This window comes from Miscanthus floridulus, chromosome 1 (assembly GCF_019320115.1).
Source record: "Miscanthus floridulus cultivar M001 chromosome 1, ASM1932011v1, whole genome shotgun sequence".
Classification (NCBI taxonomy): domain Eukaryota; kingdom Viridiplantae; phylum Streptophyta; class Magnoliopsida; order Poales; family Poaceae; genus Miscanthus; species Miscanthus floridulus.
In genome coordinates this window covers 148,343,463-148,356,571 of record NC_089580.1, presented here as the reverse complement: position 1 = coordinate 148,356,571, position 13,109 = coordinate 148,343,463, and the positions used below count along the sequence as shown (strand labels likewise).

Genomic DNA, 13,109 nt, shown 5'->3' with positions numbered 1-13,109 from the left:
AAATAATAGATGACATGTCTAATTTGAGCATAATTAGGAAACCCTAATGAAAAGTGTCAAGCAACAGATTTCACATTTTTCCTAACATCATTCTAGCATAAGAACCTTACTCACCAAATTTTACCTATACTGGATCTATAGAAAAATTATGAAAATTCACACAAGATCCATCCATTTATAAAAGGAATTTCTATAACTTAAAAACTACACATGCACTAGCTCTGAAATTTTTACCAGAGCTTCTAATAAGCAATAATAGACTACTCACAAAATTTCATAATTTTTGGACCACAGAAACTCAAGATAAAATTCAAATAAGTTTGCATGTATCCAAAAACACATTTCAAAGTCCTATTTAATAAATCCAGAATTTCTAAAACATATGCTCATATAATATTTTTATTAAATACTAGACATTACTAGGAACTCAACAAAATTACAACCACATCATTTGGATCCACCATCTAAGAGCTACACATTTTTGAATATGTACATAAATCTGTGAATAATCAAACAAAACAAAAATAGAAATCCTAACAGCTACTGGGCTAGCCCAAGAAACGGCGGCCCGCGAGCACACAGGTGCGGCCCAAGACGCGGCGCAAATGGCCCAGGCTGGGCTCCCACCTCCGCATCGGAGACTGACGAACTGGGCCCCGCTTGTCAGCGAGACAGACAGGGGAGCGGAGGACGACGATGGCGCAACTCGCCGCCGGTGGCTCCTCCGGCGAAACCATCTACGCTATGACGTTCGCCATGACCATGTGCATCTAGTGGTGACCTCAATCGGTGCTATGGTAGCGGCTAGAGGGGTTGGCGACTGACACGGCGGTGCACGGCCATGGCATGGCCGGCTCCAGCGAACTGACGACGACACAGCTCCTAACGGTGACTCTACGAGCTTCGGTGATGTTCCTATGACCTAGCGCGAGGCAGAGGAGGGGATGGGAACAGCGCGAGGACAGCTGGCCACGTGGAGCGCCAACTCCGGCGAGCTCCCGCCATGGCTGTGGTGGGGAGAACGGCGAATACGCCCTTACCCTGGCTCGAATGACTCGATTGAACGGTGGAGGTGGTAGAGGGAATCACGGCGAAGCTACCGACGAGCTGGGCAACGCATTTTTGCGAAGGTGAGCAAGCGAGGTGAAGGTGAAGGTGCGGCTGGCAATGGCGGATGGCTGCGGACTCGATGCTGTGCGTGGAGGAAATGCAAATGGAGCAGCGACTCGGTGGAAAGGCGCTGGGGTGCTTCATGACGTGGCTGGCCGTGCCAGGGCATCCACGGCGCGTGGCCTGCACGACAGAAGGCCGGCGATGGGTGTCGGACACGCGGCGTCCAGCTTCTGCGCCGGTCGGCCATGACGGTCACTGACCGATTTCTGAAAACGGCGATTCAGAGATCACATGACCCGACTGACAGACGAACTTAACCGTGATGGATCTCTCAAACCGTGACGATCTGGGTTAAGTTGTAGTTAACAAAGTTGGAGACCTACGTGAGTACTACAAGTTTGCTAATTGGAGCTCAAGCTAGTTTAGCTTAGTTAGTGAGGTACAGTGCTCCAAACATCAGCTCATGAAACTGTACTTCACTTAGGACTTAGAAAAATTTGCTAAGTATGAAATCAGCATGTACTTCCGACTTGTGGGCCATGTTTGAGCATGTTCTAGACATTTCCATGAAATGATCATATGGAGACTTTTGTTCCTTAATAAATTTTCTACAACTTTTGTAAAGAGTGCACAACCATGCAAAGTCTCTAAGTTGGACTTTTGAATCAGTCAAACAGTGAGACTCCTAGGGTCAATTCTAGTCAAACCTTCACTTGAGGACAGTTTGGTCATTTTGATCTACATGAACAATGTCCCAACAAGTAACCTAAGTGTAGTTAAGGTGTAATAGACCATGATCAACCATTTTACATAATTGTTATCCCACTTCTAATGATCACATGTGATACAAAAATAAAAACAAGCAATTCACACATATGTTTCAATACAATGTTTCACATGTTGCATGACCTTGTTGTTATCCTATACTTGTCACATTACTACCATGTTGCCATGTTTCAAGGTATGAGAGTTTCATGTTGCATTCCCATGTTGCACTACTACCACTCTAAGCAATCAAGCATGAAACACATACAATTTAAAATGTTGCATATGTATGTTTCAATGATAATGGCATGATGACATGGATATTGCACATGTTTATGAAATGAAATGCAATTGAGTGGAAGCCAAACACCTAGGGTGTTACACTTTGCCTAGGGCTACGATGGAGAAACCGAGAGTCAGAAACAAGCTAGAGAAAGGAAAAACAAGTTGAAGCAAGGGCGCCAACACCGTGCTAGGCAGCGCAGGGAAGCCTGGATCAGATATGAGTCAGAGTTAGCTGAATACGACAGAAGAAAATCACAACGAGAAGTCGAAGGAAGACGCACAGCAAATACGCCGTACGATAAGATTCGAGAAGCATTAGAAGAACTCAGAGCGACTTCACATCCTGATGAGAAGTATGAACAGCTCCAAGACTTACTCCGGTCAATGATCCCAAGAATGCATGAAGATAGAGACCAATCAAGACTACCCGCCAGATCAACAACCCACAGGCAAGAAGATCAAAATCAAAGAAAGTCCGCTTTCGAAAGACTTGGGCCAGGTGGAAGCCATAACAGAGAAAGTCAGAAGGAACATAATCAAGGCCACTGATTTGAACAACTAAGGAAGACCAGGAGTAGGGTGCCTACCCAGATAGCCTCACAAGATTATTCCCATCAAAACGACAGTTGGCCAGAAGAAGGTGCCGAATCCGAATTCAAAGAAACCAGAACACACGACAGATTCCCCTGTTTCGCGAACAGGCTTGCGTCAGTATGATTACCTCATAAGTTCAAACCGTCTAACCACTCTAAGTATGATGGCAAAACTGAACCAAGGCAATGGCTCAGAATATATTCACAATCAATTGAATTAGCCGGAGGAGACGACGATACCAAGACCCTGTTCTTTCCCATGGCACTAGAAGCCATGCCCCGGGTACTCCCGTGGCAGGCTATCAGTGGTAAAACATCGACAGGGTGTGAGAATTGGTGAGGATGTGAGGTATGCCTTAAGTTTCTTGAAAGCTTCGTCGGCCTCTTTTGTCCACTCAAACTTGTCTGTCTTCTTTAGTAGTTTAAAGAAAGGTAACCCCTTTTCGCTGAGTCTTGATATGAAATGGTTGAGGGCCGCCATGCATCCTGTTAGTTTATGCACATCTTTGATACTTCTAGGTGGGCCCATTTCTGTTATAGCTCGAATTTGCTTGGTGCTGGGTTCAATCCCGCATTGGCTGACCAAAAATCCGAGTAGTTGTCCTGAGGGAACTCCGAATACACATTTATTTGGGTTCAACTTCCATCTCCATCTCTTCAAGTTTTCGAAGGTTTGCTTTAAATCTTCAATCAAAGTGTCTGGGTTCTTTGTTTTCACCACTACATCATCCACGTATGCCTCCACATTTTCACCGATTTGATCCCCAAGGCAAGTTTGGATAGCTCTTTGGTATGTGGCACCAGCATTCTTTAGTCCAAACGACTTGGTCTTGTAACAGTAAGCACCGAACAGAGTAATGAAAGATGTCTTGCTCTGGTCTTGTTCTTTTAATGCGATCTAGTGATACCCTGAATAGCAATCGAGAAAGGATAATAGTGCAGACCCTGCTGTTGAGTCAACTATCTGGTCAATGCGTGGTAGCCCGAACGAATCTTTTGGGCAATGTTTATTGAGATCTGTGTAGTCGATGCACATGCGTCACTCGTCCGTGTTCTTCTTCTGCACAAGGACCGGATTTGCTAGCCAGTCTAGATGAAGGATTTCTCTGATGAATCCGGCTGCCATCAGTTTTGTGATTTCCTTTTTAATCGCTGCCTTTTTGTCGGGTGAGAATCGTCGTAGCCGTTGCTTTACAGGCTTGGAGCTTTCGTTAACATCAATTCTGTGCTCAGCCAACTCTCTTGGGACACCTGGCATGTCGGCCGGCTTCCAAGCGAAGATATCTTTGTTGTCCCAAAGAAAGTTGGTGAGCGCAAGTTCCTATTTTGCCGAGAGGTGAGCACTGATGGTTGCTGTTTTGGAGGTATCGCCAGTGCCCAAGTCGATTTGCTTGACGTCGGCTTCTTTTGGTGGTGTGATGATGCTGGGCTTTTTAGCCGGTATTTCTAATTCTTCTTGGCTCATCTCTGCAGCAATTGTGGCTATTTCTTTTCTTCCATTGTCGGCTTGTGCTTTGGCTGCAATTTGGATTGCCTGAACGTCGCAGTCAAAAGCACGCTTCAAATCACTTCAAAGAGAAAGGATACCATTGGGTCCTGGCATCTTAAGTAGTAAGTATGGATAATGTGGTATTGCCATGAATTTTGCCAGTGCTGGGCGTCCGAGGATTGCATGATATGATGAATCGAAGTCTGCGACCTCAAATTTGATAAACTCTGTTCGGTAGTTCGAAGGAGTTCCAAAAGTAACGGGTAAGGTAATTTGTCCGAGCGGCATGGCTGCTTTGCCGGGTACTATTCCATAAAAAGGTGTGCTTGTTAGTGTGATCATCCCGGTGAGTTGTAGTCCCATTTTCCCTAGTGTTCCCGAAAAGATGATGTTGAGTTCGGCTCCCCCGTTGATTAATACTTTGGTGACAGTCATACCAGCAATAGTTGGATCTAGAACCAGTGGATAATGGCCTGCGTTTCCCATGCTAGTCCATTGGTCTTCTTTGGTAAATTGGATAGGATACTGTGACCAATTGAGATATCTTGGTGTAGCCGGTTCTGCTGTCATGATAGTCCGTAGTGCTAGTTTTTCTTGATGTTTGCTTCTGCAATCTAGAGCCCCTGAGAAGATCACTGCTACTGTTCCCCTAGGTTTTTGGAATCCTTTGTCCTCGTGGTTGTCTTCATCTTTTTTCTGAATGTCCTCTTTGGTGTTCTCCTTACTATCTTTTCTTGTGTATCGATCATTGAAAGTGTAGCAATTTCCGATGGTGTTCCTCCCATTAGGGTGCAATGGGCAACGTATGTTTTCAATGTCATCATATCTTCTGGGTTTGGAAAACTTCTTTGATTTGTCGGCCATTGCCACGGTATTGTCTGGTCTACGTTTTCTTTCTTGATGTCTGCTATTGCGATGATTTTGCTTGTCCGGGTTGTCCTGGTTGCTTCTATCCGGGAACCTCTCTCGTGTTTTTTCTTCCGCAGTAATCATCTTTTCTACTGTTCGTCTGAATTCTTCATTGTTTCTCGGATTTTCTTTGCAGAAGTCTTGAAATTGCCATCTAGCCATGATTCCATTGGAGAAAGCTTCAATCACTTCTCGTTCGGTGATGTCGTGCACTTGAGCCCGCAGTTCGCCGAATCATCGATAGTAATTTCTGAGACTTTCGCCTCCCTTTTGCTTGAGCCCTTTTAGTTCTGCATGAGTGATCGGGTGTGTGATGATACCCGTGAAATTTTCACAAAAAGCTCTTTGCAAGTCTTCCCAATTTCTGATAGATCCTGGATTTAATTTGTCGAACCATTGGAGGGGCATGGCTTCTAGTGCCATGGGAAAGAACAGGGTCTTGGTATCGTCGTCTCCTCCGGCTAATTCAATTGATTGTGAATATATTCTGAGCCATTGCCTTGGTTCAGTTTTGCCATCATACTTAGAGTGGTTAGACGGTTTGAACTTGTGAGGTAATCATACTGACGCAAGCCTGTTCGCGAAACAGGGGAATCTGTCGTGTGTTCCGGTTTCTTTGAATTCGGATTCGGCACCTTCTTCTGGCCAACTGTCGTTTTGATGGGAATAATCTTGTGAGGCTATCTAGGTAGGCACCCTACTCCTGGTCTTCCTTGGTTGTTCAAATCGGTGGCCTTGATTATGTTCCTTCCGACTTTCTCTGTTATGGCTTCCACCTGGCCCAAGTCTTTCGAAAGCGGACTTTCTTTGATTTTGATCTTCTTGCCTGTGGGTTGTTGATCTAGTGGGTAGTCTTGATTGGTCTCTATCTTCATGCGTTCTTGGGATCATTGACCAGAGTAAGTCTTGGAGCTATTCACACTTCTCATAGGGATGTGAAGTCGCTCTGAGTTCTTCTAATGCTTCTCGAATCTTATCGTACGACGTATTTGCCGTGCGTCTTCCTTCGACTTCTCGTTGTGATTTTCTTCTGTCGTATTCAGCTAACTCTAACTCGTATCTGATCCAGGCTTCCCTGCGCTGCCTAGCACGGTGTTGGCGCCCTTGCTTCAACTTGTTTTTCCTTTCTCTAGCTTGTTTCTGACTCTCGGTTTCTCCATCGTAGCCTTGGGCAAAGGGTGATATGTTGGATTCTGATTCATCTGATGACCTAACATCGGGTGCTTCTGGGGGATTTAACAGTGACCGAGGACGTCGAACCATGAGTACTTCCCGTGCGTGAGCCGTTCTGTTATTGGTGTTAGTTTTCATACTATTGGAGTTGCTGATGACTTCAGTAACTGCCTCGATGTCGCAAATTGAGTCTCCTTCTTGGTAAGGTAGAATAGCTGTTGTTGTTGTGCCGACTAGTTGGGTTCCGCTATCTTCAGGAATGGAACCTGGCCAGTGGATGATACAGTCTTGCGATGTTATCGTTAGCATGAGACCCTCCTGGGCTCCTGTCAGTGGTATTCCAAGCATTGGATTGAAAGATCTTTCGAACTGTCCCTAATAGGATCTTGCCATGTTGTCGAGCCCAAACGGAAAAGAATTCGACTTCTTGAAAGAACTCTGAATGTAATCCGAGTTGTTTTGGGTTGTGCTCTGGAATCCTGCTGAAAAAGAACTCGATTTCTTGAAAGAACTCGAATAAAACTTCACCTTGGACACAGAACTTGAATTTGAGTCAGATGCATGTAGCCGTGAAATCTGGTTTGAATCGGATATTATGAGCTGCGCGAATCTTTCAGAGATTTGATCTATCGTGGTCGTCAGAATAGAATCGTCTTCTTGATGTTTCGAATCTTCGAGGAGACGACTTTGGAGCTTGCCATTGTTGCCCGCCTCGCAGATCCATGAGCCGAAGATGAAAGTGGATCTCGTTGAGAAGATCATGTTGTTGAGGTCCGTTGAGCTCTCGGATGCCAATTCACCGAAAGCCCCTACCTGGCGCGCCAGCTGTCGATGTTTTACCACCGATAGCCTGCCATGGGAGTACCCGGGGTAGTATGTTCGGGCTTCAGCGTATGCAGAACTCGACGGTAAACGCAAGAGACAAACGATTTATCCTGGTTCAGGCCCTCGATCGTGGATCGAGTAATAGCCCTACGTCCAGTCGGCGTTAGCCTTTGCGTTGGATTGATTATGAAGTGTTGTGTTGTACAATTTGTCATTCAATTGTCTGTCCAGGAGCCCTGCCCTCCTTTATATAGTCAGGAGGCCAGAGTCCTAGTCGGTTTATAATGAGAGTTCCTAGTAGGATTACTAAATAGTACTACTACTAGGATTACAAGGGAAGAATCCTAGTTAGACTAGATCTTCTCTCTCCTTTGTGGGGTATCCTGTGGGTCCCGTATCGACAATGTTATTCCCAGGGTGTTCTGGAATTATCAATGACAAGAACACATTCTGTCGTTGGAAGGAGACGCCAGGGGGGAGATTGAGAGGGATAACAAACACGGGCCAACAAGTGTATGGGGCAGCCATCATTCCATAAGGATTGAACCCATCTATTGCCAGTGCAACACGCACATTACGTGCCTCCCCACTTTTGTTATGATGAATGTTATCAAAGTGATGCCATGCTTCACCATCGGCTAGATGTACCATCTTCTCAGGACTGTATCTTTTTCCATTTTTATGCCATATCATCTGTTTCGCGGACTCCTCTGTCATGAATAGCCGTTGGATCCTCGGTATGAATGGAAGGTACCATAGGATTTTCATAGGGTACGAACTCTACATCTTCTCACCATCACCAGAGTCTACCTCCAGATACCTAGAGGATTTACACTTTGGACAGTACTTTGCATCCGCGTGTGCTTTTCTAAAGAGGACGCAACCCTTCGAACAAGCATGTATCTGCTCATATGGCATCTTAAGTGCACGAAGGACCTTCTGCGATTCGTACATGTTCTATGGTAGAAGGTGACCGGCCGGAAGGATGGAGCCAATAACTGTCAACATTTCATCAAAGTTCTCTCGACTAAGGTTGAACTGGGACTTTAAGGCCATTAAGCGTGAAATGCCATCAAGCTTTGAAATCTATGTGTGGCCATGAAGGGGTTTCCCTGCCACAGACAACATGTCGTAATACGCCTTTGCGCTTGCCTCTGGCTCCTCCTCCTGCTGCCTACGTCCGTCAGCGAAGTGTGCTTCGTGAAAGTCATCTAACCAAGATGCTACCCCAACATCAGCATTGTAATCCTCGACACGTGGTCTCACCACCTCCTCTCTCACACGATCGGCTTCACCATGGTGGGTCCACTGGGTATAGTTTTTCGTAAATCCATGCCTAGCCAGATGTGAAGTCATCACCTCCTTTGTCTGCCTCTTTCTGTTCTTACAGTTGATGCAGGGACAAAAAACGACACGCGCTCCGGGAGCCTGGTCAAATACTTGCTTGATGAAAGCCTCGGTCTTGTCGACCCATTCTCTGGTAATCTCACGGGCGCTCCGGCAGCCCGAGTACATCCACTCACGGTCATCCATCCTCTAACATGTATATCACCAAGTAATAAATATAACCATGGACTTGCATCTACATGTCGTTCCTACCATCTAATAGGTAAGGATAGGTCCTAATCCCACCCGAGGATGCATAGATGGTGTTAGTTCCCATGGTCTGGTCCTATCCGAAACAGAATTTCGGCAGCACCTCCCCGCTGTTCTCCAAATACATGTCCCGAAAGGGAGATTGTGTATCCAGAGAACAACAGGAAGGTACTGTCGAAACTCTATCTCGGATCGGAGCAGACCATGGAAACTAACACCATCTGTGCATCCTCGGGCTGTCCAAAAAAACATGGACAATTCGAAACAGATACGGTTATTGATATGCAAAGATCTGCATATTTCTAACCATATCTCTTTCGAACGGGAGACACCTAACTGGGTTACATGGAGATACATGACTAGGACAAAGAAAGAGTGGTTATACCTTAGGTGGCGGTGAAGTCAGGCTAGCGGGGCCGTGGCGGGTCGGTGCAGTGGCAAGGCGACACGGTGCGGGCAGACCTGGGGACACCGGGGTACTCCGACTTGGCTCCTGCAAAAAGAAAGAAAGAAGCAAAATAACGTCAACTCAAAAATTCGGCAGCATCTCCCCTGAACGGTGAGGTTTCCAAACCTAAAAGAAAACCACGGCACGATGGCCGACAACCACATATATATCAAGGAACCACATGTAGCTTAATTATCAACTACTACTACTCTAACTACTACAACTACTACTACACTAACTACTACTACCACTACTAATACCACTACTACAACTACTAACTACTACTAATACCACTACTAATACCACTACTACAACTACTAACTACTACTAACACTACTACAACTACTACTACACTAACTACTACTACCACTACTACAACTACTAACTACTGACTACTACTACTACCACTAGTACTACTTAGACTACTACTACTACCACTAATACTACTTAGTATACCTTATTCCTCTCCGCGGCGACGGCGAGGGCGAGGCCGACGGCGAGGACGAGGCCGAGGGCAAGGACGAGGGCGAGTCGAGGCGTGCGCGAGGGCGAGTCAGGGCGCGGGCGAGGACGAGCCTAAGGGCGAGGACGAGGAGGGGCGCGGGCGAGGACGAGGGCGAGTCGGGGCGCGCGCGAGGGCGAGTCAGGGCGCGGGCGAGGACGAGCCCGAGGGTGAGGACGAGGAGGGGCGCGCGCGGCGGGGCGAGCGAGGAGGGGCGCGGCCGGCGCCGGGGCGTGGCGTGGCTGGGGCTAGGCGGGCTTGGATGGGCTGGCCGGCCGTGGAGGGCACGACCAGCGGGCGCGGCCGCCGCGGCGCGCGCGGCCGTGCGTGGCGGGGCTGGGGCGGGCCGGCGGCCGCCGCCGGCGCGCGCGGGCGGACGTGGCGGGATGGGGCGGGCCGGCCGAGCTGCGGCGGCGGCGAGGCTCGGGCGGAGCGGCAGCGGCAGCACACGCGGCCAGGCGCGGCGGGCTGGGGCGAGCCGGAGCGGGCTTGCGGGGCTGCGGCGACGAGGGGGCTCGGGCGACGATGAGGCTTGCGGCGGCGGCACACCGAGCTGGGCGGCTCTCCTCGTGGCGACGACGGCGCTCCTCGCGGCAGCGGCTGTGTGAGTGTGTGCGTGAAGAGTGAGAGAGATAAGGCGCCGAAACGGTTAAGTGTCTGAAGTCACTTTGTCGAGAGCCAGATCTGGGAGGCTCTCGGCAAACCTTCCCCCTTTGCCGAGAGCCCCCAGATCCGGCTCTCGGTAAAGTTATTTTTTTCAAATTTCGTTCGAATTTTTTAACTAGCTAACTGCACAAAAAAAATATTAAAAAAAATAAAAATTACTATTTGCCGAGAGTAGCTCTCGGCAAACTGAACAAAAAATGATATTTCTAAAAAAAATTAAATCTTTCCCGAGAGCAGCTCTCGGCAAACCTCTTCACCGAGAGCCAGCTCTCGGCAAACCATTGATCCAGGCCAGGTAAAAAAAAAGAAATCTGCGCCGAGAGCGGGCCCAGTTGCTCTCGGCAAAGAGCCTTTCCGAGAGCAATCCCCTGAAGCTCTCGGCAAATAATATCCAAAAAAATTAATAAACAACAAACGGCTCCGGAAAAATACGAAATTTTGCCGTGTTACAACTTATGCTCTCTAATGGCTATACAAAAAGTTTGGAACTCCAAAACTAATTCGACCGTGACATTGTTTGAAAATTCTAATGGATCCTTCTCAACTTTATGAAACTTATTCGGAGATGTCTCAGATTGTAAGAATCATACGCAACCACTTGTGCGAAACATTTTCAATTTTTTACCACAGCCTCCGAGTGTGATACCATGACTTCATTGCAAATATCACAATTTTCCGACTTCGTTTCCTTTTTTAAGAATTTTTAAATCGTTGGGCGACATATGTTCGTGGTCTATTCGTAAAATAAAAGGTGAAAAAAACGTCAACAAGATGTTATTTGCCCTCAATAATGCATAAATAGCATGAATATCATTTTCTACTTAATTTTTTCCCGTGTTTAAATCAATCGCTGTTCAAATTTTAATCGATTAAAAAAACTCCTTGAAATGCAATTAATTAATTATATATAGCAAATAATTACAAAAATACACAAAATTTTAATATTGAGTACAACCTGTAGTATGTCTATAGAGAAAAAAGTTTGGAGCATATGAAAGAAAAAATAATTTAATTGGAGAGAGTTAGGAGAAGAGAAACACATGCACATGAAATATAGAAACCACATTTGCCGAGAGCCTGGGAGGGGCTCTCGGCAAATATTTGCCGAGAGCGGTGCTCGGCAAAGAGTTTTGCGGAGAGCAGTAACGGAGGGGCTCTCGGCAAAGCGGTGATGCCGTCAGGGTAGGTCACGGCTATGGGCCCGCGGCAATGTTTTGTCGAGAGCCTGATTTTGCCGAGAGCGCGGCCTACGGCAAAGGACCGTTTTGCCGACGGGCATTTTTTGCCGAGCGCGGCTCTCGGCAAAACGGCCCACTTCGCCGAGAGCTGTTGCTTGCCGAGATGCAGGCCCACGGCAATCCTGTCACTTGCCGACGGCCGGTGTTTGCCGAGAGCCGCGCTCGGCAAACGTTTTCTTTGCCGAGAGCCCGCGTTTTTACTCTCGGCAAAAATCTCGAATCTCGGCAAAGGACGTTTTTCTGGTAGTGACTTCTCCCTTCCTCGTCCTCTTGGCCTCTTCTCTTCAAACTCCACGGCGAGAGGGCTGGCATAAGTTTTATGGGCAATTTTGATCCATAAGAACATATCTAGTTTCTAAGATTTACTTGGGGTTGGGGATGGGGCATATGTTGACGACTAAAATTTGCAGGAGAAATCAGCTTAACCGCTTTGAGAAATTGTCAAATCATAATTTTGACTTCACCATTTTGTGGCTCTTGACAAGATAATAAAAAATACATTTGTGGACATCCATTTTTGGAGTTTAGATGAGATAGTTATGTCCATTAGAAGTTCCAAGTCCTTAATCCAACTTGGCTGGGTTTGGTAAACTAATTTGAGTTAAAAGTTAGATTTTTACACTGGAATTGTAAGGAGTTTCAACTCTCGTTTAAGCCAAGACATCCCCACCATGTAAATATGAAGGGCCACGGCCAATTAATACACACCCAATCAAATTGAAACAATCCATTTCTTCTCTTTTTCATCTTGTTTTCTCCTTATCCTTGTGTTGCCACACCCTACTCGATGTACATCTATTTGATGATCAAAGGTGGCATCCTAGGCTTGCTGGTTGAACCATGGCAATCCAATGATGCCCATGCCCTAATAGGGTCCCTCTCACCCGAGAGTTTCAATGAGAATCTAGTCATTCATCGTAAAATAAAAGCGCGATAGGTACACCCTTTTGTTGGTTTACTCACGAATGTAGCTGTCATTCACCTTGAAAATGTCATAATTACACTCTCTCAGGTGATACCCGAGAATTCTTTGCTTGGCCAGTTTCTACATTTTTTTTACGGCAAAATCTGTGGGGGGAGATCCCAGTTTCTACATATTTGTAGTGAGTTAACCCGATCACGATCTGCACAAGCTGTGCTTTGGTGTTTGACCAAACTTTGTGTCCACTAACGACCTTAGACCATAGACACAGGAAATGAATTGCCATTGTGCTTCAGCTCTATGACACATGTATACATGTCTCATTTTTTTCTTGTTAACAATATATGTGTCTTATATCTTCTAGTGAGGAAGCTAAGCTACTAGCTTAGTTGGTCAAGGGTGTGGATGCATACCCAGATCATCTAGGTAAGTCCTCTTACCTCAACAGAGCGAATTTAGATGTCTATTTTCTTTTAACACAAAATGACATCTAGTTCCTCCTAGGTTGATCTAGGTTTTTTTTGTCTTGTCTTCTAGTGGGATTTTGGTAACCATTTTGCCTGTTTTAAAGGGCCAGTGACCGGC

General features: G+C 46.4%; 1 protein-coding gene across 1 annotated transcript; it reads left to right on the top strand.

Annotated features, from left to right (window-relative positions):
- Positions 1–8,137: 8,137 nt before the first annotated feature.
- LOC136465083 (uncharacterized) lies at positions 8,138–10,306 on the top strand. The gene is made up of 3 exons (XM_066463966.1): positions 8,138–8,213; positions 8,543–8,632; positions 9,648–10,306. Exons 1-3 carry the CDS (start codon positions 8,138–8,140, stop codon positions 10,304–10,306), a joined length of 825 nt encoding a protein of 274 aa, XP_066320063.1.
- Positions 10,307–13,109: the final 2,803 nt, after the last annotated feature.

Coding starts and splice junctions, on each gene's coding strand:
- LOC136465083 (XM_066463966.1), top strand. CDS start 8,138: ATGGAGCCAATAACTGTCAACATTTCATCAAAGTTCTCTCGACTAAGG. Junction 8,214..8,542: donor GGACTTTAAGGCCATTAAGC/GTGAAATGCCAT, acceptor CTGTTCTTACAG/TTGATGCAGGGACAAAAAAC. Junction 8,633..9,647: donor TCTTGTCGACCCATTCTCTG/GTAATCTCACGG, acceptor AATACTACTTAG/TATACCTTATTCCTCTCCGC.